The 26,383-nt window shown below is 41.4% G+C and overlaps 2 protein-coding genes across 9 annotated transcripts; both read right to left on the bottom strand.

Annotated features, from left to right (window-relative positions):
* Positions 1-1,323: 1,323 nt before the first annotated feature.
* LOC106748007 (transcription cofactor vestigial-like protein 4) lies at positions 1,324-19,637 on the bottom strand. 2 transcript variants are annotated; one of them, XM_014626138.1, is made up of 5 exons: positions 19,364-19,637; positions 12,497-12,823; positions 4,540-4,698; positions 2,727-2,933; positions 1,324-2,595 (listed from the first exon to the last, which is right to left on the bottom strand). In XM_014626138.1, the coding sequence occupies exons 2-5, from the start codon at positions 12,552-12,554 to the stop codon at positions 2,516-2,518; spliced, it is 504 nt and encodes a 167-aa protein (XP_014481624.1). In that variant the 5' UTR covers positions 12,555-12,823; positions 19,364-19,637; the 3' UTR covers positions 1,324-2,515. The 2 variants fall into 2 exon arrangements, with proteins under 2 accessions (XP_014481624.1, XP_014481623.1); XM_014626137.1 differs by lacking the exons at positions 12,497-12,823; positions 19,364-19,637 and adding an exon at positions 7,485-8,866.
* A 1,133-nt stretch (positions 19,638-20,770) lies between these two features.
* On the bottom strand, positions 20,771-26,009 carry LOC106747994 (ubiquitin-like modifier-activating enzyme atg7). 7 transcript variants are annotated; one of them, XM_014626107.1, is made up of 10 exons: positions 25,796-26,009; positions 25,553-25,716; positions 25,217-25,449; positions 24,543-25,020; positions 24,101-24,420; positions 23,708-24,008; positions 22,736-23,086; positions 22,482-22,597; positions 21,965-22,262; positions 20,771-21,713 (listed from the first exon to the last, which is right to left on the bottom strand). In XM_014626107.1, the coding sequence occupies exons 3-10, from the start codon at positions 25,429-25,431 to the stop codon at positions 21,654-21,656; spliced, it is 2,139 nt and encodes a 712-aa protein (XP_014481593.1). In that variant the 5' UTR covers positions 25,432-25,449; positions 25,553-25,716; positions 25,796-26,009; the 3' UTR covers positions 20,771-21,653. The 7 variants fall into 7 exon arrangements, with proteins under 7 accessions (XP_014481593.1, XP_014481594.1, XP_014481595.1 ...); XM_014626108.1 differs by having other exon boundaries at positions 25,574-25,716; XM_014626109.1 differs by having other exon boundaries at positions 25,613-25,716.
* Between the last annotated feature and the right edge of the window lie 374 nt (positions 26,010-26,383).

Raw genomic sequence — 26,383 nt, 5'->3', positions numbered from 1 at the left:
TTTAAAGTTTTCCATCAGTTTGCAGTGCGCATAAAATGACGTGGAAATTCCGGAGCGTGCTCGAGAATTCGAAATTTTGCACGAGAGTGCTCAGCGAATGCACGATTTACCTTCAACACTCGCTGAAATTGCTGCGACTCCAATGTTGTTTTTCATTCATCATCTGGAAGCTCGACGAACCCTTTCGTCTCGTCGACGTTATATAAACTCTTCTTATCCATCTTGCACGGAGTGTCGTTATTACGTAAAAAGTGTCGTGCTCGAAATACGCACAGTCGACATGCGGCTTGAATCTTTTGCCGTCACGAATAACATATTTTTACCGTTTCTGTGTACAGGGTGTCTCAGCAATCGCGCGTTTTCTACGAGTTAGAGACGTCAGAAGCAAGAGGAAAGAGTTGTTGTTCTATTTTCGTATTTTACACACGGAGCAGAACTCGGTTAATGTAACGGATTTTCTGCATAGAAAAAAATATTATTTATATTGGAAAGAAAAACAATTATTCGGTTTATTTATTTTTTTTTTTTTAAGTAACGACGAGAATTTTCGATTGCGACAACAGAGCTATCGTTCCTTATCAAACGTAAAACGTCTCGCAAACTCTCTAAAATAGATCAACATTTCTTTCGACGAAACACTATAGATCCGATTGCTTCAATTAATTTTTCTCAATTCTCCTATTTTTTGCAGGTGCGACTGTCAAAATTTTCCTAATTTATTTTTTCTCTATTAATAAAATACGAAGAAACCGGATGCGATCGAATGCTGGGAGGTTTGCTATATCCTATACGCATTAAACTCAATAATATCGCGAAATCTGGACTTTCAGGTAGCGTAATCGTAAACGTCAATTACGTTTACGTTGCGTTAATTATGAGGTAACAGTAAATATTATATCAAAAACATTATATATTAATAATAAATAAGATAAGAAACTTTCAATAATCGAAGTTTCACATGTAAGAAGATAGAGGTACTGACTTCTGTGCGTGCTGGGGTATGTGCTGGACTTCCTAGCACCATTCGAAATCAGTACTACTCTTCTTAGCATTCAGCAATTTGCCGGAGGAAAGAAGGAAGAAAGGACTTGATATAATTTCTAACGCTTTCTCATATTAAACTGATGGGATGATCTTATATTCGAGGAATCGGGAAAGGGGGAAATTGATTCCACTGTGTGAAAATAATGAAACGTTTCTTTTAATCCTTCTCGTATGCCTCGTATTATATCCTTTCGTTTATCTTTACAGTTTCGGCTTCTCGACCGATACAAAGACGTAATATTTATACGCTATTTATATTATTGCGGTGCTGAATCTGTCTTATTAAATTACACAATCATCTTACCAGCTTTCTCTCCTCTCTCTCTCTCTCTCTCTTTCTCTCTCTTTTACGCGTCTAATTCACGAAGATTTCCCGATAACGATCGTTATAACATGTGTTATAGAGTCGTACGCCTATGTAAATATCGTTACGTACATATGTATACATAGTATAAACTTATTAAACTTATCAAGCTTTGCGAGGAAGTGTGAAGTATCATAATAAATAATTTTATATCCGTACACAACTCGGGACTATACGATAATGACTGGCGATGGCGTCTCGTAATATGGGAATACGTGCCTATATACAATATCAAATTCGCCCACGGTACACACTCACCGTACAAAATACAGCGCGCAGACCAGTCTTCCTGATGCCTTCTTGCATGCATGTCTCCGACGAAAAAGCGACAATAACGAGCATCGAGTTGAAAAGCGAGAAGATCAAGGACACTTGATACCCTTCTTGCGCAACGTACGGCGGTACGTTTTATTAAAGCAAAATATCTACCGAAGATATCCGAGAGGAAAAAGCATACAAATCGTATAATCGTGGATTCTACAAGAAGAAGCAACTTGTGGTAGAGCGTGAAGGGTGAAAAGAGGAGGGATAAGTCAATTTCAATCGAACTTGCAGGAGCATAAATTTAAATTCTTACATAATTTTTCATTGTAACGGTGTAATTTATTTAGAGATTACTTCGAAGACCCAAGAAAACGATACTAAAACCAATTACAACTCGTAGTTCTTTAGACTTTCGATTTGTATCCTTTTTCCCCGACGTCTGCTTTCAACGATACGGATAGGAATAACGCGACTTTGCTCTACGAAAACTCAATCGGACGTCGATACAACAAATCCAGTTGCCAATCCCAGAAATCCCCGAAAAATCCTAGAGACCTGCGCTATAACGAGATCGTACCGCCTGCCAGTTCAAGTTTCAGCGTGTGTGTTTCTTTAAACTTCTCTACTCCAACATCGCGTCGATACGACTCGTTCGAAATGCGGGCGCGTACCTTCGATTAGCTCTTATTGGTAATGATTTATCACTAGTACGTAATTAACGAGCGAGACTGGAACGTTTTCACCCGAACGGGTTGCGACGATCGTCGAGCGACAAACGAAGACGAGGATAACGACGACGACGATGATGACGACGATAAGATTCCTGGCGAGGTTGCCGGGTAGTTAGGTGGACTCCTTGCTTCGACTGGTCGCCTGAAGCCTCGTCCAGGTCTCGCCGAGCGCTTTCGCGAAGTGAGCGTCAACTGTGCAAAGAACGCGTGAGACAAGCTCGTCCGGACTGGATTCAAACCGCAGCGCGTCTACTCTCCTCCTATTCTCCTATCATGCTCGGGTGACGAGTAAACATTTTTTAGCATTTATATTCCGTACTTACCACTTAGGACAGTTTCTTTTTCGGTGGTGGTCGCGTTGAAGACGGCTGCGTACTCCTCCAGCCCCAGTGACCGTTTGAAGTGCTCGTCGATCGCTGGGTCGCTGTCCGAATCCACGTTTCTGATGCCGGTTCTCCGCCCTCCTGCAGCCGCCGCGGTCGGCGTCGCCGTCGGGGTAGGCGTCACAGCCGTGTCTTCGATCGTGGTGCCTGAAAAAACATTGGAAATCAAAGGTGATTGAGACTTTCCGCTTGAGAGGACGATATTAAGATAACGTACTAAACTGTTAAATTTAATTATTATTAATTATTATCTCTCTATAAATATAAAATATCTACGCAGAGAAAAAATTTTTTTCGTGTTTAATACGATTTCTTTAATTGAAATAAATTTGTCCTTTAGAATGGTGCAAACAAATGAATGTTTGATTAGAGTTTTGTTTGGTTTCTAAAATAATAAATATTTTTTTACGTCAAAGGACATATTTCTTTTGTATTTCCATCTAAAATATTGCAATGGTTGTCACAAGCAATAAATTATTTAAAAAAGTAACGCTATGTAGAAAAATATTAGAGCTTTTTCATTTCAGTCAGGAACAAATTTTTATAATATTTATGAATGATGTGTTATTTCTCTAACAATTTGGGGACAAAATCTATTCTTGTAATAAGTATTTATCATCATCGTCGAGATTTGAATATCCATCACCGTATTATTCTGTCTATGACTAATACGAGGATTTATGTTTCAGGAAAGCCTGTAAACACGTAGGAATGTCACGGCATTGTTGGCATTAACCGTATTTCTATTGAAAGTAGCATCTGCATCTGCACCCCAGTGCAGCGCGGTGCATTGTCATCAAACGCACCCCTGAAAGAGCGCGGACAATGGGGTCTCGGGACACGATGCCTAACGACTCCACAACCGTTGTTAGATGGGGTTCGGTAAAAAAATACAAAAAACTATCAGGCAGCATGAGGCTGGAAGGCGCGATTTGTCGGTAAAATTTATTTTTCACATCTTACGTTTAATATTTGCACATAGTGTTCTGTGCAATGAGGGCAAGACGACATTCTCCATCGAATTGTGAAATCTTAACGAAAGATCGACAGGAGACATTTTCACTTGAAATTCTTGAATTTTTAATGTAAATTTTTTGTTAAGTGCAACTATGTTCTCGATGAAAAATTCATTCATATAATTATATTTTAAATTAAATGATAAGTGCAATTTTGCTACCTATCTGCGTGGCGAAATCATATGTGAAAATAATTTAGGTTTTGCCTTAATTTTCTACGTATTTTGTTTTAAATAATTAAATGCAACATCCGCTCGTTGTATCACGTTTCTTGAAGAATTTCATACTCTAATGTCAAAAATTATTTCAATTTGAAAAAATAAAAGTTACAAGGCTCTGCGATATCAAATAAAAAAGAATATATAGGACCAATTAGAACCAAAGCACTGATTTCTTAGTGCCATTAATACAATCAAAGCACATTTTTTATTACAACTGAACAATGTTAAAAGATCGAAAGAGGTCTAGACGCTTCGACTTTAACATCGTTCAGTTGTAAGAATAAAAGTTCGTTACAACGTCGAATTATTGCTTTGACTGAATTCACGCCACTAAAATTCCGTGCTTTGGCTTTAACTGACTCTACCCATTGATTTTTCTCCTAAATTTGCTTTCAATATTAATACTCCTCATCTCCCATTGCTTAAAAGTTTTAGAAATCAACATGAAATTGTTGTGCTCATTTCCTTTCTAGCCCGAGACTCTCCGATTTCCCGACATCATTAACGACTGCTTACCGGCTTGCGGAGTGGTAGGGACGATCACACTCGGCCTGCTGTGGTGCACACGTGCCGCCGACATATCCAACGCCTCGCTCTGGATCGGATCCCTCCTACGCTCCTTGCGCCACGCGCTGCTCGGTTTCCGATGCAGATTCGTCGTCTTCGGTCTCCCCTCTGCAACATATATAAATACTAGAAATGCCACTGTGAACGAGGAGAGATAGGAATTATACGTTACATCATTTCTAACAATAACGTTACCATTAAGTTAGTTACATTCAACAATTACATCACACTAAATTTTTGTGTTTTTTTATCTCCCCACGTCTCCCCTTCACCTTAATTTCGTCACAAAGTATTTGCCCTCTTCCAATATCACGTGACATTTGAACTTATCTCCTCCTCTCCACCGATATATAGAATAAAAAGATAACTTGTAACTATATTGTGGATAATAATTATTAGACTGCACGCTACTATCTTTTTCTAAAATACGAATGATATTTTTAGGCATATAATATCAAGTTAATTACTTTACTTTATAATTTTGATTAATAAAAGTTATATTTAGAGAAAAGTAAATATTAAAAAATTAACACTTTCATTATTAACACAAAACCATGTCAAAAATTGTCACCAAAACATTATAACAAATTATACAATTATAACAAAATGTATCACAAATGCAAACAAAGTTGATAACTACGCGCATCCATATTTACAAGTTATGCCATCTAATATCACGTTCATTGGCCTTTACTCTCCTTTCCCTGCTATCACCGACTGTCACGCAAGTTAATAGACTCCACCTCCCATGATGTAACATAATTGTTGAATGGTCCTTTATATATATTTTACAAATAATACAAATATCGTGCGTCGTGCTATTTGTGATCGCATGTATAAACACGATTAATCATTATCTCGTGAAATAGAGAAATGCTGAAATAGAGACTCCGTTTACTTGAAGAAAAAGAGGAGTATTTAATGCGCGTTTCGAAGAAAGCAATTTTGTGATACAGCCTATTTATAATAAGATCGTGACCGGGCAAATTTCCGTTTGGAAACCGTTACATCGAAAACTTTTGAACGAGTAGGTAAGAGAACTCTTTCCTATGATGCGTTACATAGAAAGTTATTATTTGACGTTTGCTAGAGAACGACGTATCTAACAATGAATGCTAGAGTGTAGGGTAAACCAAATCGAATCGGATCACAAGGCGAATCAGATTAATATAAGATTTGAGTTGTCGTTAGTTTCAAACGAGTGCGGGGGAAGCGCACGGAGGTAACTGGCACGATAAAACAGCTTGTTTGAAACAAAAACTAACTACAATTGTCTAAAAATTTATATTGACCCAATTCTCTCTCATTGCTCCAATTATTGTGTAGTACGTGTGTAATCTTTTTCATTTTTTATGATAAATACTTTTAAAAGTCATGTCGGTCTCTTATTAGACAGACTGTATGTGATCTTTTATGCTCCCGACTTTTATGCTCCCGACACCACGTGCTGGCTGTGCAACGGCCCACCGGAATCCCATCGAGATAATTCGTAGCGGGAGGTTCTGCTCGCATCGTGAGATAACTCGCGAGGATGATAGGCGGAGGCGGTGCGTGTTAGACTTCAGAAAAAGCGCCGGCAAGGGTTTTTCCTCACGACGACACTCCCGTTTTTATCGGGCAACGAGACGGAAGAACAACGCGTAGAACGTCGACCGACATTATTCCGAGTCGAGGGTCAAAGCGACGACAAGGAGAAGGATGAGATACGAATTCCGTGCGCGTGTCCTTGCAGACTGCGTTATCGATCGGAGTCTATGAAATCGCGAGGGTCACCTATTTCCGCGCGGCGATATATCTAAAATTAGAAAGCTATCTAACGACAACCCTTCGTCATGATCGAGAGACACGGACGAGAAGGAGGAAGAGAAGGTGGACGAAGGACGAGAGAGACGATAAAAACGGGTTCGGTTCCCAGGATGGGCAGGAAGTGCCTAATAGCCGTGAGAGGATCGCCAGGAAGACGGCGAAACTGGTTTAGAGCTGCGTAGAGCAGGGAAAAGATGAATGGACCGGTGGAGGAGAAGAAGATAGGGAGGGTTTCCTCGAGAGTTGATCAACTTCTCGATATGTCGCGCTGATAATTACCAAACATCCAAACGACTCTCCTTCTATTTATCTAAAGCGATAATGGCTGTTCCTGCGTTTCCGGCGGTTAAACTATCGAATCGAAAGAATCAGAATTCCTTTCGGTTCAACATCCCAAATTTTATAGCAGACACATATTGTACTCGTGCATATATCTCTCGTTGTCCGTCGGACACGACACGATAACCGATATAACCACTTCGATAAACGCTAATTAAAACATTAATTGTCTAGTGATTTTTCCTGTATTTCTTTTTCACTTCTATACACGATCTATTCTGAGACACTCGGTACGTCCGGAATGTAAAATGCTCTTAATCGGCTATAATTACGCAAGAAGGATCCAATCCACAAAATTATGATTTCTGAGATTTTATTACCAATGGTTACTCTATACACTGAGAAGAATTTCCATCGGATAAACCGATTGAATGATGTATCCGATTGTTATTTTTATTATCCGATCAAGTAATGGACACCTTTATCCGATGAATATCTGATGAAGTTACCGATAAAACCTAATCGGAAAATGAATCGCCTTTCGTATGTCGCCTTGTAATTTTCATCGCATAATGACTTGATCGGATATATCCGTTTGTTCTTTTTCAATTGAATTATCCGATTGGATTATCAGATATGATCGGGCATTTATCTCAATGTACTCCTACATAAGACTAAAAGCCTTACGGGCGCCTAAAATTAATTAAAAAAAAAAACAGTTTTCATTTTCTACTAGTTGTGCCACTTTTCACTAGTTGCCTCTCTCTTATCCATTTTTTAAGGGTTAAGCTTGCTGATAAATGACGTACCTTCCGGTTTGCGAATCAATCGAAGAGTATCGGCATTGAGCCACGGCTGCCAAAGACGCCGTCTCCTGGTCGAGATCTCCATGTTACCGCCCTTGAGAGCATCAATCGCGAAAGTCAGACCGCGGAACCGCCTCCTCTCAACGACCGAAACGAAATTGCGCCGGAAATTTTTTCCTGTCCTCTCTCAGCGAGCACGCGCACTGAATTTCTTCTAGTCGAAACCTCCGTCTATCGTCTCTCGCGTTCGCCCCAGCTGGTTTCCTCGAGATTGTAATAACTCATAGTAATTCTCTCGATAAGCTCTATCGTCACTTCTCCCGGTGAATTTTTTTACTTCAGACGCAGCGATAGAGAGACATTAAAACGGACAATCGCGGCGGGCGCGACGGACGTGATAATGAGCGTGAATAAAATTCAGCTTTGACACTTTGACCGGACAAAACGAGTGGTCTTCATCGATCTTCGTCGATGAGTTCGCTTTCGCTTCTTCTCACCGCGCGATTATTTGCGGCGACTCAGCACCGGATATCTCGGCGTTTCGCGAAATCTGCCCGGAAACAAACATCGGCGGCTGCACCGTCGCGCTCTCGTTAAGATCCCGACCGACGCTTCCCACACATGATACGACATACGTCGATCATTTCGATTCAGCGAATGGATTAACGGTCACTGCTCGATCATCCCGTTCCCGGAGGAGGGAAGACGAGGAACTCGCCTCTGAGGCGCAATTTCTTCTCTCTCCTTTTCCTCTCGCTTCCTTATCCTCGGCGATTTTTATTCCTTCGCGGTCACAGTATCACAGTAATAACCATGCGATAACCGCTGCCATCGTCCACAGCCCGATTCACCGCACTCTTGCGCGCGAGCGGAGACGCGGCTCGACCGCGTTGACGATCACAAAGTCGGGGAGCGGCGCCAAAGTGTTCGGGACGTGCGACAGGGAAGCCGAGCGAAACCGCAAACGATGCGGAGAAAGAGACCAACGGCGAACGAGGCAAACAGCGAAGTTCGACGGCGAGTTCCTCTCTCGCGAAAGACGGATGGCAAAAACGACGAGAGACGGTAAACAGGGCGAGAGAGTAACACACGGGCACACTCGCGCGACGTGTGAAAGAAAGTGTGTGCGGGAGGGAGGGAGGGAGAGAGAGAGAGAGAGAGAGAGAGGTGCACAATCGAGAATCGCGATTGTGTATATGGACACAATGCGCAGGAGGAAAACGACGACGAAGCGGCGACGACGACGAGCGACGGCGACGTTGAAGAAAAGCCGCGATCTTCAAAAAGCGCGTCTCTCAAAGGCGTCGTGGTTTCGTGAATGCGCTTCTCACGACTGTCTTAAGATTCATTCATTCATCCGCCTCGGCTCATCGTCCGTCTCCCCCCCCCCTCACCCCGCCTTCCACGTGGAACCGAAGGAGGTTGCCTTCTACGCACGCACACATACACACCGCTGCGGCACACGTGCGCAGCACACATCGCGCGATATCTGCACGGACAGGCCGTGGATTAAACGTGTATTTATAAGGTGGATACTAAGCGCGCGCGGCTCAAAGCCAACTCGTCTCCTTTCTCGCTTTCTCTCCGCCTCGCTCCTCTCTCCGGCTCTTTCTCCCTTTCGCAGGTAGACGACGCGATGTACAGGGTGTGCCGAGTTTAAAGGTGCGAATCCCTTGCGGCCACTCGGCGGCCCGGCGATATAAAAACGGGCCGCCGCTCAAAGTGACGACGACATCGCTGTTCTCGTGGGCGCTACTTGAAGAGAGTAGACGGACGCGTGGAAAGTCGCTGCGGCGCGATTACCTCGCGAATAACGCACGCGTGCCATGGGAGCACGCACGTGGGAGAAAACACATGCGCGGTCGATTCGGAGACGTGGCCGAATGAAACGCGCGCGCTGTGTAAGGCCTCTGTACAGTACGTCGTGTGTCGATAGTCCAATGAAGAGAACTCGTATCTTATTTCATCTTTAAGCGAAATTAAACATTTTTGATTTGTCGTACCAAAGCAAAAGCGACACCTGAAATGCTTTAATTTGCGCTTATCCCATTAAGATTAGTGCAAATTAAATTAAAGTATTTCAAGTGTCGCTTTCGCTTCAGTACGACAAATTTAGAGTTCTAAGTTTCGCCTAAGGCTAAAATAACGCCGGTGCAATCAGGCCTAAGTTGCTTTCCAACGCGCACCATCGTCGGAGCGCCCGTCAAATGACTGGAATAGCTCGCGTATTTGTCGAGCTGCGCGTAAGCGGAAGGACGAAAGACGACGGTTCTTCTTTGCGCGCGACCCTGTACGTGCATGGATACGCCCGATGCACCAGGCGCATCGATGCGATGCACGCGCGAATGCGTCGTCGGCTGTGATAGCGCGGCGAAGCGTTTATTTCAACTCTTTCGATATATTCATGCGCCATGTATCGCACATCGAGTACCATTCGCTCGAAGCTTGCGATATTCTTGCGCGAAGCGTGTTATTTTTTTAAATGCTAATCTCCACTTATCTCTTTCTCTTTCTTTCCCCCGCGACGACAATCTTCTTAACTACATTATTTGATAGAGAAAAAGAAATAAAGTTTATTTAAAAGGGATAATATTTCGTTTTCAATAAGAAAAAATCGATTTTACTATTTATTAAATATTGTCCCACTGAAACAAAGAAATTCGTTAATATTTTTTTAACATAGCGCCACTTCTTTCAAATAAATCTATTGCTTGTGACAAACACTGTAATATGTTTGGGTGAAAATACGAAAGAAATATATATTTGACGTGAAGATATATTTATTGTGTTTTTCAGAAATCAATCAATCTTGATTCAGAAATCAATCAATCAATCTTGTTTGTTGAATCAAACATTCGTTTGCTTGCCCTATTCCAAAACACAAATTTGTTTCAACTAAAGAAATTTTATCAAATTCAAAGGAGTCTTTTTTTCTATATTCTACTTTCTATATTCTAAAATTCTTCGAGAAGTATCTCAAACTGTCTATGATAAGTCGATAAGTGAAGATTAAACAGATAAATGTAAAAAAACTGAAAAGATGTAACTAAGACTAAACTATTATTAGCTTATTTACATTAAACGTTCAACAAAAGTCCTCCAAATATGATACGCTATCGCATCGCGATACTTTATTCGCTTCTTTACGCCTAATGTCTAATTAAAACCGTTCGATTCGAATTGATCATTCGAAGCAAAATCGTAAGTTCGCGAGTTGTGCGGTCGACATGAGAATATTGCTCGAACAGTTATGCATGAAGGACCGAATTTGCGGTTTGTCCAAGGCGAAGCGAATGACGGAATAAGACACGAGACTCCGGTTAAATGCATCGGGGCGGAGGACGTCGTGTGGAAGAATAAAAATTCGAGATCAGCAAATGCATTCGCGCGACTCGCACGTAGTAGAACACGTGTACTCAATCTGCGCTACGTGGAATCGCGACTATAAGCGGTGACTACGCGGAAGCCGTTGTGACACCTCGAGGTAGCGAGCTTAAATAAGATTACAATTCATTTAGATACATGTAACTATCTCCTGACAATAATGGCAGGTGAATATAGTTATTTCGTATCCAAGTTACTCAATCGATATTTTGAAAAACGAGAACGATACACAAATATAATGATTCAATAAATACAGTCATTTTGTTAATATATGTAACATTATATTGTAACATTATACTTTTTGACGCATTCCCCGTGTTAAAGTAACACCAAATTTCGGTGAACCGTTTTTAATACAAAACTTTTACCATTGTGCACTTGTGTTTAATATCTTTAGTAGGATTTGGAATCTGACACCGTTACGAACCTATCCCATTGCTGACGTTTCGAAAGTAGCAGCTCGCGCGCCAGCTAAGGGTACGCGTTTGAGAAACCCTCTCGCATCTGAAATGCACCCGTTCGCTTTCGAGCACCTTGTTTCAGCAATCGTGCAAAAGCGCTCGGATCGATCCGCGAGGAGGATTTCGTAAGGCACGAGTGACCGAATGAATACAAAGCGAAGAATGCGATTGCTCATTGGCCGCGCGCGCGATCGATTCCGTGTAGAAAGAAACGATTGCGTGAATATCCACGGTGGGTTGTAGCGGTGGTGTGTTATGATTGCGAATTTATGTCAGGTAATGGCACATTGCATTACGAGTGGCGGCACCTGCGATAATAATAGCGATTCCTGTGGCAATCTGTCCGCGGCTTGCATACGAACGAGCCTGGTTAACGCCTGCGAGCACGCGCGCGAAATATAAAATTACTATTAGACGAGTTATGCGCGGAATGTCTGTGGAATGTCAAGCGGTCGTCGTCATGGTTTCTGAATTCTTTGCATTCCACGCGTGGTCGATCGTTTCATTGTCGAGTTATGTTCCTGACCGCGCATTCCCGTGAATATCGAACACAGCGATACGAAATTGGAGCCGACGGGGGAGATCTGAGAAGCTCTCTTGGGAAAACAATCGGGGAAAAAAATAGCACACAATCGAGCTGAAAAATTATCATTGACGATTGATATGGGAGAGAATTCCAGTGAACCAAGATATAGCACATTAAGTCCGATTGAAATAATTCGTTGGGTATTCGCGGAACTCTGATTGCTTTTTATCATCCTTCAAGAATAAATGGATCGAATATTTCACTTTATGACGAATATATCGCTCGAAAGCGATTAGCCCAGGGGTTTCCTCCGAGGAGATTCCAACACATGGAGGTTACGATAAATTGCAAAGGAATGTGGAATATGCGGGTGTTATTAGCGGTAACGTTTGAATGTGCAGCTTTCAAGTTTCGACGAGGGACCAACGCGATCCCAAACGGGACGAGATGCAGCCGTCTCTTTGATCATGCATCGCAAGCGCACAGAATTAGCGTAAGACGGGACGAATTTCAAAGAGGCGCCGCGACACATCTCGGAGGGTAGGCAGCTCGAGAAAGAGGACACGTCCTCGGGACACGTCTGTGTGTCTGATCATCCGAAGATTCGTGCGGAGCCGCGAGGAATTTCAATAGTACAAACTGACCTTGCACCATCGTCGCCGCTCTGGAGAGGACGTCTAAGGCACTCTCGACGGCGGACATATCCTCCCTCTTCTGCTAGTTCTCCCTGCTGGAACTTCTTCCTCCTGCCTTTCCCTCTTCGTCTCTCCTCCTCTTCTTCCTCCTCCTCTTCCTTTTTCTCTCTACTCAGTCAGTATCTTTTTAGCCACCCCCGCACACACTATGAAGAGCAAACTCGCGAGTCCTCAGCCTCCTTCTCGTGCGTGCTTACTTGCCACCTTCGTCGTCCTCGTGGCAAGGATACGTCGTCCTTGGCCTGGCTGCGATCCGTCGCCGCGAAAGGAAGCGCTCTATAGGGACAGAAGTCAAACTTTAACTGTTTGGGCCTTCCTCGCGGCCGAAGGCGGCGCAAATAAAGTAAAACGGGGATTAAAAAACGTGACATTGTCTGTGGAATGCGGACCCCTCACCGTCGACGCCCCCCCCCTCATCCCCGCCCCCACGACGCGGTTCAGAAGCCCCCTTCTTCCCCCTGTTTCTCTCGCGAAGCCTCTTCTTGCGCCACGTATCTAGCGACGGGACCGACACGTTCGCGTGAGCCGTATTATTACCAAGCCGAATACTAGTCGCTTTAAATAGATGCAGAATCGCTGCCGCGACGATCCTTAATAGCATCCCTTGTTGTGGAATTTAAAGCCGGCTCTCCCTTCGGGGGAAATGCCGAGGCATGGATAATTTCGATGTTACGAGCGGCTTGAGATAACCGGCTTCTGTTAAGCTTCGGAGATAAATGGGCAGAATTATATATTATTTCTCGCTTGGTTTATCAGACGGACTTTCTCCGTAGAAAAAGTCCACACATAATTGCTGAAGCTTCTAACGTCGACATTTAAAAAGTCTCAACGGGTGATGATCTCCTTCTCTCTGTGTTTTCTCTTTATTTCTCGATTGTCGGTCTAATGAACACATTGAAGAAATTCACCAGAGAGAAACTAGTCGTTAAAGAAGAAACGAGACCGCTGAAACGCTGACGTTCGTTCTCGCTCGCGAGAACAAAAAGAACAATGCCTTCGAGTCAACGGGAGATCGTTCGAACCCGTCACTACTTGTATCGCGGCCTCTCTCATTCCTTCTCGTCCTCCTCGCGTGCTTTTCCCACCTCTCACAATACTACCGTACGCTCGACATCACGATTTCATCGTAACAATATAAACAACCTTCTATCCATCTCCCTTCCGCTCCACGCGCTCCTCTTTCCGGTATTTTGGCTTTTCCCTCGCTCGTTCGAGAAAGGGAGAGAGAGAGAGAGAGAGAGAACGGCGAATTTTGCGGCACGCAATGAATATGGAGCGATTTCGTTTTCTCCTGCAAGGATCCGACCGTTTTGCTCCCATTAATATTAATTTCTAGTTACGATTTGGATCTCTCTCAACAACATCAGTGATTCTTAAGTACGATAATAAAAAGAGGAAAAATCATGACACCTTATAAAAATTCATAATTAGTCTCTGTTCTCACTTGTGTTCGATATTTTTAGTATAATTATAAAATATGAAAGTGATTTATCCAGTAAATAAACAATATACTCAGTATATTGTTTCAATATTGTACAATATATTCAGATGATTATATTCATCACAGTCGACTGAATACAGCAATGAAAGTAACGGTTTTTTTCTTTTATATTTATGAAAACTAATTTTCATACGACCTGCATTGACATATTTATGTCGCTTTAATAATCTGTTCCTTCTACTAGAGTAACAAAAAATTTTTTTGACAAACAAAACTAATTTAACAAAACTATCTGGTTCATTTCTGAGCGGGCGCAAAGTAAAAGAAAATTATCTCGAAGGGATATAAATATTTCCGCTCTTTACAAGAAATTATCATATAAAGATATAAGTGAGAGAAATAAATATACTAGAAGAGGATGTCTTTCTATGACTAATAAGGAATTTACGAAAACTTTAAAACTTCTAACTTTGTTCTAATCTTGATACTCTTCAATGAGATAAAATATGTTATAACTAAATTCTATAAAGTACAGATATTTTTGCTACAATATTCATCAACGTTTTACTAAAGCTCAAGTTACTTAGTTCCGCTCTAAAAGAAATAAAATGAACAAAAATAAAGAAGGATTTTGGAAAATTCTAACGTATGATATTATATACGATCTGTCGAATTTTTGAAGATTAGAAATTTGCAATTCGACGAAAGAAAATCATTAATTGTTACATATATTCATCAACATATTAACATTCTTCGTTGTCGGTGCGAATTCCTTTGGGAATTTTTGCGCGCTTTCGTGGCACCGCCCGTTTCCGTGTCGTCATATTTGTCGAGTTACTCGTGTGATAAAGCGATCAGATAAGAGGAAGAGAGGATGAATCTGGTTACAAAGGCATGCCGTTCCTCGGCCGTACCCCTTCCTCTTCGTTCCACGAGTAGCGCACAGTGTACAGAGTCTTTATGAATCACGCTTCGTCAACCGCGTGCTATTTAAACGAAAGGACGGCCCAAATAAAGTGTACCGCGCGATCGAAAGTCCCAGGCGATGTCATTACGCGCGCGAGTACGCCTCCGGTGTAAGAGCGTCGGAATTCGGACGCGTGACTCTTTTTTAGTACGCTGTACACGTAACGCGCAAGAAATTCTGCTGTAATTTGACGCGATTATTTTCTCACGTTTTTCCAACTCATTCCTCCTCTCCGCCGTCTCTCGGGCTTGTTTGAAAAGGAGGCAAATCTGACACCTGTGTTCAAAGTAACGGTGTACAAAACAAGCCCCTTTCATATTTAATTCGAATAAATTCGATTAGCGAGAGAGCGTTAAATTGGCGGCGTGTAATCCGCCGAAGAGAACGGTGAATTTTCGCGGCTGCGACTACGCCACGCACGCGAGATCGAACCGCTCGATCGGCGGATTCCCACGCGACGCGTTATCTCGGCCAAAGATTCGATCGAGCACGTACACACAGGGTGTCCGAGAACTCTATCGTCGCTATCGAGTGGCACGGATACTGGAAGCTACTAAATTAGAAGGAATGCCGGTCGTTTCAGTGCCAAAGCGATAATAACCTTCGATTTATAAATACATCTAGATTGCAACTTTTTTTGGGGGGCCTCCTTGACTCGAGTTAGAAATTTCACTTGAGGCTCGCTTAATATTTTAAAATAATAGTGTCGTTGACCGACTTTACTGATAAAATCAATAGGGTATTTAAATAAGATAAAGGCCAATAAAAGTCTGTGAATAGTTGATTTAGTGCAATAAAAAAATTAATTATGTTTTCTCGTAACTTCGTGAATGTATAAAATTATTTTATATTTATCCAAATCTCTCATTAATAAACCAAAAAAAGGATGGTAAAAATAAAGTTAGAGTGATAATTAGGACAACATTATTATTTAGATTTAAACATGGGCGAAAGAATTCTTCATTCTAATTATTTTCTTACTCATGACATTGTATTTTTTGAGTTTATTAATGAGGCTTCTGGACGAAGAAGTATAGAATAATTTTATACATTCACGAAGTTAAAAGAAAATATATAATGAATTTTTTCATTGTACTAAATCACCTGTATACAGGTTCTAATTAGCATTTACCCAAATTAAATTTATATTTTAACATCGAAATTATTTAGTATTAAAAATTGCAATTTCACGAGGGATCTCGCTGAGGAAAGATCGACCGTGAGTTCGCCGTAGAATCTGTGACACGTACACCCCATATACATACAAATACATATATATACGCACTGAATAGCACGTGGTATGCGAGCGATTATACACGCGACCGCAGAGCGCGAGAACACGAGAGCTCGAAACCGCCAATCGAGATTTCTCGCCGAGCATTTCTCGTCGACGAAGCCGCGAAAAGAATTCCTTGCGGGATGAGAAGGGGTATAAAACCTCAATGATCTGTTTGTACAATTGACCTTCCTTGATTTGCACAACTTTATTCGACTGTTCTGATTTCACTTTCCAATAATAAAAGAAACACAAATACAAGTGCATCTCTTCACGCATGAGAGTACTACCATTTTATGGAGAACCGAAAGTGACAAAAATAAGTAACAAAGAGAACTCTTTACGATCCGTTTTTGCGCGAGAATATCCGGTAGGAAGTTTCTCTGCTGATCGCACAAACATTCGCATCCGCACAAAGTATGCAAAGTTAACGAGTCGAAGTGCAACAATGAGTTCGCGTTACACGCGAATGTCGCGTGATAATCGCGCGATGACAATCAAGATTTGACAAACTCGCTAGGAACGACCGGGAGAGAAAAGCCCGCGTCCTTCGTCCTGGATGTCTTACACAAATCAACGTGCCACTGCGAAGACCGCTTTTCCCGAAACGAAGATCGGTACAATCGCCCGAGCAAAGTTCGACGCACCCGATGGAATTCCAAACGCGAGCGCGTTCCGGCGAACTTTTACGCGCGGATGAACGAAACGTCAACTTCACGTTAACTGCCCCCTCTGATTTACGAACGCACGCGACCGTCGTGTCCCCCCTCCCCCCCTGCCGGAATGTAAAGATGCGATATTTCGCCTCGGTTACGATCGAAAGTGCGAAGGGAGGTTGAACAACGAAAAAGGAACGCTTGCGGTCGAAACATACGGTATTTCCTACGGTCGGTGTTTTCAGCGAACATACTTGACGGTTCGAGAGAAAGAGAGAGAGAGAGATATTTCGGGAGAGAACAAAGAACCACGTTCATATGACAGATCCTTCACACGTCTGTTTACGTCGCTAGCCTGACGCAGAGCGAACTCGACTCGGGCGCGAGAGCAAAATGTAACGGGCGAGAAGTGCAGAAAAGTGCAGAGAGCGCAATGAGGTTGCGCTCGTGTTGGTATTCAGATAGCGCGATGAATTTCTACGAGTGTTCCTCGAGTTTTCTCCTTTCCTGAATTGTAAATCTTTGGGAATCCATGGAAGAATATTATAAAAACGATCCGGGAAGTTATATGCAGTATGATTAGAATTCCTTGGAGAACTTCTTGGAGTATTCACGTAGAATTACTTCGTATCAAGACGTATACTTTGCGAATTCAAGAGATTTATGAACAGAAAGAGGAATGCAAAATATCCAATAAATAGCAACTCTGAAGATAACGTTACATCAATGTTATAATTGGTCGCTCAACAATATAATTGTTATGTACGTCATGTGTTATATGTAACACTCATACTGTTAAGTGGGAAATTATAATACTGATGTAACGTTACTGTGTTAGTTGATGTTTATGAGAGAATTTGTTTCTTAGTTGTTCTCAGAAAATACATTTTCCTATTGGATACGAGGTGCGTTGTTGTGAGGCTCACAAAAAAAGTGTCGCAAACTTTCTCCAGCATTATATGTATTATTTGAGGCTTCTTTAGGTCCTCGTTATGTCCTTCTTTAATGACGTCAGAAGCGAGAAATCGTACGGCAAAATATATTACGGTATATGTAGAAATCAAAGAATATGCGCACAAAACGACATTCGTAATCGATTCGACACACTTGTAAAAATATCCGTACGCTTTCCTTGAACAATCAATAATTTTCGGCTAATTTTTGACCTATTTTTTCTCATGATTTCTGTCACGTTAATTTCACGACTGTTCAGATTAAAGGAAAGCGTCCGGACATTTTTTAAAGTGTGCTGAATCGGTCACGATTGCCACTTTGGTCATGTATTCTTTTATCTCCATATTTTGCGATTTCTCGCTTCTGACGTCATCAAACAAGGACAATGCAGCGAGGGACCAGGGACTTGAAAACGAATCCTCTGTGAACCTTCTATTCACCTCTACGCCATCTGGGATATTTCGCAATCGCGAAGGGAGGAGAGAGTGAGAGAGAGACGCAAGGGTCATTTTCGCGCGCGCGCACGGAAATCTCGATTCTCGTCGAAACGATACCGGTTTCGAGGGCTTTCAATTTCCCGAAGCCCGAGCTAGTCGAACACGGGGAGACAGGACGAGTGCGCGCGCGCGCGCGCGAATGCCGCGGTGCGAATTCTGACGTCGTGGAATCCGCTTCTTCGAAAACTTCGCTCGTCCCGCGAGCTTTTCTCCTCTCTCGGAAACGCCGATGTCTCGCGTTTCGTATCCGCTGAAACGCGGATATTCGTGCTCGCCGAGATATCTCGATGCAACAATACGTACCGGTTCCGTACGACGAAGCGGTTTCGGAAACAATGGCGCTCGACGGTCCTCCTCGGCGCGCGCGTTAACGCGAATCGCCGAGTCGCGTGAATTTGCCGCGGATTCCGAACGCGTGTAAATTCCGAAAGCTGCGCGGCCTGCGCGCCGCCGTCGGGTCGTCGGCGACCGCTCGCTCATGGCGCGCTAACTTTTTGAAAGATCGCCACGAAACGAACTCCGGAACGAACATATATCTGCTGCGAAATTCCACGCTAAACTCGACGACAGCGACGACGACGACGACGATAATGAGACGACGCGTCAGAAAGCGACGGATTCCTTATTCCGCTCGCGGCGTGACCCCGAACCTTTGTGGTTTTCAATCGCGAGGTCGTCGAATTAAACATCGCGCGAACGACGACGACGACGACGACGACGACACACGACGACGGTAACAACACGGTAAGCTACTTCGCGCGATCGTCGTCGGCGCCGCCGCGCGCGCGTCTCTCGACGTTCGCGAGGAATCAATAGAGGAATGCGACGTAGCGCAAAAGAAAAACGAGAAGAAGCGAGAGAGAAAAAGAGTCGCACGCATTCCACGGGGGATCGGCTCGCCGTGTTTCGTCGCTCCGCTTTATTTGACGTGCATGCTCGCTCACTGCGTGTGCGTACGCGTTTGGTGTGCATGGGTATGCCGTGTATTTGCGCGCGCGCGTGTATTATGCTTAACCTACTCACACGCTCTGCACTGGTCGCAGCCCGCACGCGAAAGCTCGCGATTTCAAGTCGTGACACTCCTCCGCCGGCTGTTGACACTCGAGTAAACGCGACGTCGGTCGTGCGACGCGTCCGTAGCCGGCGCTCGGTGTTGCAAGCGGCCGCGTGTTTTCATTGAAAACGACGAAAATCTAATGGTATGCGGGCGGACGCGCCGGAGCCCGTTTGACACGACAGGCAGCCTCGTTGTTTGCCCCGCGCCCCACCTCCGTTGCCGCGACCCATGGCACCGCACGCCCCCACCGACCGCCGTGGCCGCGCTGTTCTCTTCACCCCCGCGCGCGCCCTCGGCCATTACGCCGGAATGCGCGGCATTCGGCCGAGCACAGCGCCACGCCGGCAAAACCGCCAACTAATCCGCCCGCAGCCTTGTAAATACGCCGGAGTATTATCGCCGACAGAAATGATACAAGCGAAACTCTCTCTCTCTCTCTCCCTCCCTCTTTCTTTCTCTCTCTTTCTCTATCTCTGTTTAAGTATTGATACCCCCCCGAGTCGTAGTCGGGATGATCGAGACACTTCTCGCTTTCCGAGAACACGTGCCCTTCTTGACGTTGTCGTCGAATATCTCGCAAGTTTGCGAAATTTTTCCCGGCTTGTCCTATTTCGTCGTATTTACAATGTATGATTTGACAATTTAGGCACGTCTGGGGCTCCGATTTATCAATTTATTGGATTGTTTTAGCTCCATGATCCGGTCTTGGCAGTTATTGCGGCTACACATTACTGTGATTTATTTTTCTCAACGATATTTATAAAGAGAAATTTATAAGAGCGTAAAGAAGAGGGACGTAGGCATATACTGCGTGTGATACGCCCAACTAATAAATAATGATAAAATGATGAAAAAGCCTTCAGTAATCAATCGGAAGAATAACAAAGGATGAAAATATCTTAAAGAGAAATTTTCAATTCATTCCAGCTTTGTTCAGGTATTCGAATTCCACAATTTTCTATGCTGCTATGTTAGCACGAATCCTTCGAATACCTCCGACTATGACTTTGCGATCTTCCACAGCTGTCGCTGCAACAATACAATCGGTCACGACTGGAAAGTAAGGGAAAAATCAGGTAGCGCAAATATTTTAGGTCGAAACAACTGCACGATGATTTAACTCAGTGTTAAATTCCTTAAATTTCTTAAATTCCTTTCCTTGACTTGGTCTTTCTTTGATTTCGACTGCACTGGGAAAATCGATGATCTGAACGAAAGATCGAAACGAAGATCGATTTTCTAGTTATTGCGGGATGATGTTACATCTGATAACAAAAAAGATCGGTAAAGATTAAATTTGCATCACAGAAGATATATCGTTCTTGGAGATGACGTTTCTTGATCAATTAAGTAAGAAATCACTAGTCGATTCAATGACATTTATACGAATTATTTATTTTCGAAAGTGATACATAATGTTTAAGAAAATTGGTGCGATGTATTTATATATTTTCAAAATTTCTGCCGCTTTTTCTTTCGAACTAAAAAATTCGTAAACATATCTTTATCGTAACGGTGTCGCAGACACAACATATAGAGGTTCATGAAAAATCAGTTAACTGAAAAATGTTTTATGGAACAATGTGATGTCGACAAGTCGACAAGTCGTGTAATATCATCTCTATTCAGAATTATGAGTATACTCTCTAACATCGCATTGGAGTCATAAAATTACATGTATAGTGACTTCATATGTATGTCATAAATTGAAATAGACCTTGCATCTAAGTACTCAATAGTGAAACAAAAAATTGTAGCTGCTTATAGGTAAGATGAGGCGCTCGTATTTTGACAGAAAAATTTTCGCAAACAAAAAAGATGTATTATTATCTACATTTCTATAAAAGCTTGAATATAAAAGTTACGACATTAAATAAACAATAAATCACTGTTAATAAGAAAACTACGCATCACAGATGTGTCGACTCCTAGTAGAATGACAACACTCAAACATTTTAACAACATTCAAAGAGTGTAGTTAAAGGAGCACAGAAGCACAGACTTTTCATGTTTAGAATATACATCTCTCTCTCTCTCTCTCTCTCTCTCTCTCTCTCTCTCTTCCGTTAGTAAATCTGTGCCTTATCTAAGTTTTTGATTCTACAAAATGTACTTTGATTAAATCGTCTCTCTTAGTATTATTCTTCTTCACATTTTATATAAACATCATATATTATTTTTATGTACAAACAGTGCAAACAGTCTAAATGTAAAGCTCACTTTCTTCGTTTACGTACGAATTTTATACGTTGCGGTGTTTACATTGCCTCGAAAAATGCTTCTTCGTCCTCGCTCGTAGTATCCATTTCCTTACATAACTGAAAAGAGTGAAAACTATAACTTAAACGAAAAATATGTGAAAATATACTTTATATGAAAATATACTTTATATGAAATATATATCAAATATATGAAAATATTTGAAAAATATATCTCCTACAAAACGCCTGACACTTAAAAAAACTCAATTTGTACAAAGAAATAGAAACGTGCTCCGTACAAAGTTCTTTATTTATTTTTATATTATAAATATAAAGCTTAAAAGATATTAATCGGTCGATACATATACCTCGTCCAGATCTGGTCGTTTTAATATCTCCTCGAGTCCTGACAATTTTTCAAGATAATTTGGCACGTTGCAAGCATCGAGCACGAAAGCCAATCCTCGTTGTTGATACTCTTTGATTAAAGGTACGGAGCAAGCCGTGCAGGATGCAAATCTATACGTGACTGTCAATTTCATGTCGTGACCCCAAAGTGAGCCACGTATCGTGTGAGGTACGCCACCCAATATTCCTACCAACGGATTATCTACGTTCTCTGTATGATCGTCTGTATTGTTATTCGTAAGTGCTCTAGCTGAAATCCTAGTAGTTATAAAAATAATTTATGAAAACGAAATAAAACAAAAAAAAAAATATATATATATATATACAAATTATGAAACAAAGGGTTTATCTTTGTACAGATAAAATAAGCCATCGAAAAAGCGAAGTTACATCTAATTACAATGTAATATATACAATGTAATATTACAATGTACAATGTGTATAATATTACATATGTCTAATATAGTTGTAGCTTACCCTTGAGGATGTTGCGTTATCGCCATGAGTAGTTCGACCGCCAAACCCGCGGCGATTTGTGATAATCCCGGCCGAGTGACAGTACATTGTTGGTCGAGTGTTCTGTCCGACTGCGACTGGAAGTAAAAATATAAATAAATATTCCACCCAGAATTGAAACGTATCTTAAAATTAAAATACGCTAATTTACATGATAAAAATTTTCATAGTTTTATGCTCGATATTTCAAATAAAAAGAGCAAACGTATACTTACATTTCCCGGTTGCGTAACGTCGTTACAAAAATAACATCCAAGATCCTGTCCCTCGGGATATTGTACTAATAAAACGTTAGACGAAGGAGGGACGGAAACATCGCGCGTACCGTGCCGCTGCACTGTATATGAGTCGAATCCCAAAGCAGCATTGATAGCTATCTTATTCATCGTGGCACACAAAAGGGTTGGCAGCCACCTGGCTTCTCGCGAGTCCAGAAGCAAGAACACCACGTCGTGAGACTGTACGAGTTCTTGCAGTTTATTCACAGCTTCCTCGGTCTTCTCCATCATACTTTGACCGACCGCGTGTCCGGGCATAGGAATATGCAAAACGATACCTTCCACGTTCTGCAGCATTAAATATTAAGTAATGTCTGTAATGAGATTTCTAATGTATGTTGAATTATTTAGGAAGCTAAAATACCTTACGTAATCTCTATAAATTCATGAAATCAAATAAAATAAATACAGGTTGTCCCATTTTAATTGCTCCAGGCAAAGATCTTGAAAAATATGGAAGATACGGAAAAACGTTTCAGGCAAAATTTGTAGGATCTGAAGGTGGACATAAGTTGGTGGCCTTAACTTCGTTAGTCAAGAAGATCATTTTAAAGTCAACTTTATATTTTTTAATGGAATCATATAATTTTTCTAACACAAATCGACTCCTCTATTCATTCTGCATATAAAAGTACCAAGGTGAGATCATCGAAAAATGAGTACTTTCCAAAATATTTTACTTTTTATTTTGATATTTCTTAGTATAAAATATGAAATATCTCATAAAATATTCACTTTTCGACAACATCATTTTAACATTTTTTTACATAATATGAGAGAAATCATTTACTGATGTTAATCATTGGTGTATCAATGCATTTGCAATGAATTTTTGTTCAAGTTTTCCCGCTTGCTTACAGCGGTCGATTCCACCTTTTATTCTACGTACAAAAGTGTTAAGGAACTTACCATGTCAGGACGTATTCTAAGTAGAGCATCTTTCGCAGCATAGGCCTTGTGCCGACGTTGCACCGCGTCTTCGTGAGTATACAGGCTCTGGCGAACCGTATTATTGTAGGAAACGTTAGAATTATCTACGAGCGTCATGTTACTAATACCCCATCCCAGGAGTATCCTTGCCACGGAACATCCTAATGTACCGGCACCCAACAGAAGACATCGCAGACCACTGATCTTTTTTAAGTCTAGATCAGGGGCAAGGCGCCATTTCATCAACTTTAAATTCAAATCGATCGCTCTTTCTGCTAATCTAGCATAACACGTAAACGTAAACGGGCACTTGTAAGTTTTCATGCTTAGTGACACAATTCCGGGTAATTTGTGGAACTTAAGGAACCTTACTTGGTCGGATCCATAACGTTAGATAATTTCGCGATTGTAGGAGCCATTTTTCCATGTGCACCAGTTTCCCAACCCACTAGGTGACCCTCAGAAATAGCTTTCTTCATGGCTTCCACGTCCGTGTGTTCTTTGATCCTAAGAGTATATATAACTGCAGCCACTTGCGCTCTATCACATCTCATAGACAGGATCTTGATACTCCGTGTAAGGCAAAATGTAGTGCAATGGAATAGCAACAGGCACAGCAGATTTCGCAAAGGCCATCCAGGCTCTGTACTCGTGCAAGGATCATAGAATGCAAAATACACTTCATCCTTTGCCTGGTAAAATTAAAGATAAATTTATCATCGTCAAGTTACCATTGATTTTTGTTAGTCTCGTAAATCATTAGAACCATTGCCTCATTAATTGATATAAACTTATTTATTGATATAAATTGTACCTGTTTTGAATCTCCTCTGTTATCAGCATTTGATCTTGCATGCTCTACTCCTTTCGATAAGTCAGCAATACTTAAGTCATTATTTTCAGACACAAACACTGAGAAGAAATTCTTTGATCTTGCATCTAGCTGAAGGAATTCTGTATGCAATTTATCTATTTGATCAGTGTTAAATAGACTATGTGCAGGTTTTGATGGCTCGACCAAGTAGATCTCCGGCAAAGAGAAAGGTGTTGGATGTGCAACCCAGTAATAAAACTGATACTTCTTGAGGTCAGAATATGCAAGCATTAAGAATACTGAAAGTCGCCAAGGTTCTCGCAAAGCTGTGCCATCTATGATACTGTCTGTAATACATTTACCCATGGTATCAATAAATTCTTCAGGTTTTATCTGACGATATGCTTCATAAGTATTTGTATTAATCATATAGCCACAGCAAGCTACTGCCATATTGCTAGCAATTGTCTCGGCATTTCTAAAATTCACCTAAACATTAGCTTATCTCTCATTTATTACATATTGATATATAATTTATAAAACAAATTTAATCACATTAATAGAGCTAACATTAATAACATAGATAATACTATATAGTTAAATCTAAATTGATCTAACCTCTATATATATAAGAATAAAAAGTCATATTATCTTTATAATTATACAATACTCACTCATTAAATGATTCATAGTCAAGCATTAATGGTTTGGTTCTTATTCGCTCAGTCATTGGTTGAAGGGAAAAACTACCCCATAAATGTATCTTGGATTTCTCATCTAATTTCAATTTCTCCAATTTCAGTTCTGCAAATTTCGCCCAGAACCTGGGGTCCATTAATGTTTTTAATTTACTAAATTTCACCACCTCGGTCGACATCTTTGTTGACATTTAACGATTCACTCGATTCTGAAAGATAATGCAGTGAGCACAATTTACTGCGATAACTTAAAATGTAAACAGGAACAATTGTAATTGCGATATTTTTTTTCGCTGAAAATAAAGATTTTACAGGCAGTTTAAAAATATGTACGAATTATACTCCGGAGAACATATATTTCATTATTCCTACACAACATTGTACAAAAGTGACATTTGATAGGTTGGAACGAGAACGGATTTATTATCGTTGTAAAACATCATATCAGCTTTTGGGAACGCAGTATCTCAGTTACTCTGAAAAACACGATGAACATGAACACGTTGACGGCGAGTTGTAAACCTTCGAAACAAGTACGCACATATGTATGTATACCTCTCGGGAATTGCGAATTACGTAGACAACACTCACTACACACGCGCGAGCATTATCGATGCCTTCACATCCGTAACTAAGTATTTCCGGATGGAACGTATCGCGCCCAGAGATTTGCTCGTTTCGTTGGTTCAACTTTTTTGTCCTTTCTACATTCAAAACAAAGTGAATCTACATTCAGAGCTGCGTCTTTGATAATTTCATAAATGCATATTGACATGTGAATGAACGAACCAAACTAATTTTGAACTCACTTTTATAAAAATGCCTTTAACGTAGCTTCTCAGCCAATCGGATGGTTCCTACGCCGCTTTTACAGGTACTTTCATCGATAAAAGTGAGTTCAAAATATGGACTATAGAGAGAAGAGGATTTTTTATACTCATCAATCTAATTTTTCGATGAATACAGCGTGTTTTTCTCCTAGCATTTTATTTAATTAGAACATTAATTCTAACAGTGCCATACGGAACGTTTATTTCATTTCTACGACTCATCGGTACTCGCTGTCGTTATCGGTTTATTTATATATACCTCGTAAAATATGTGCGGAGAGGCGTATCGATACGCGAAGAATATCTATATACA

Source organism: Dinoponera quadriceps, unplaced genomic scaffold, assembly GCF_001313825.1.
Source record: "Dinoponera quadriceps isolate SergipeBrazil2010 unplaced genomic scaffold, ASM131382v1 scaffold2167, whole genome shotgun sequence".
Classification (NCBI taxonomy): domain Eukaryota; kingdom Metazoa; phylum Arthropoda; class Insecta; order Hymenoptera; family Formicidae; genus Dinoponera; species Dinoponera quadriceps.
The sequence above is the reverse complement of the archived record's forward strand: the minus strand, read 5'-3'. Positions and strand labels throughout refer to the sequence as shown.

Excerpts from the sequence above, each read along its gene's own strand:
- LOC106748007 (XM_014626137.1), bottom strand. The coding sequence starts at position 7,566 with ATGGAGATCTCGACCAGGAGACGGCGTCTTTGGCAGCCGTGGCTCAAT. Across the intron at positions 4,699-7,484 it reads ATTGATTCGCAAACCGGAAG|AGGGGAGACCGAAGACGACG; the intron begins GTACGTCATTTA and ends TATATGTTGCAG. Across the intron at positions 2,934-4,539 it reads CCCTACCACTCCGCAAGCCG|GCACCACGATCGAAGACACG; the intron begins GTAAGCAGTCGT and ends ATGTTTTTTCAG.
- LOC106747994 (XM_014626106.1), bottom strand. The coding sequence starts at position 25,431 with ATGTCAACAAAGATGTCGACCGAGGTGGTGAAATTTAGTAAATTAAAA. Across the intron at positions 22,598-22,735 it reads ACGTTACGCAACCGGGAAAT|TCGCAGTCGGACAGAACACT; the intron begins GTAAGTATACGT and ends TTTTACTTCCAG. Across the intron at positions 21,714-21,964 it reads AACGACCAGATCTGGACGAG|TTATGTAAGGAAATGGATAC; the intron begins GTATATGTATCG and ends CACTCTTTTCAG.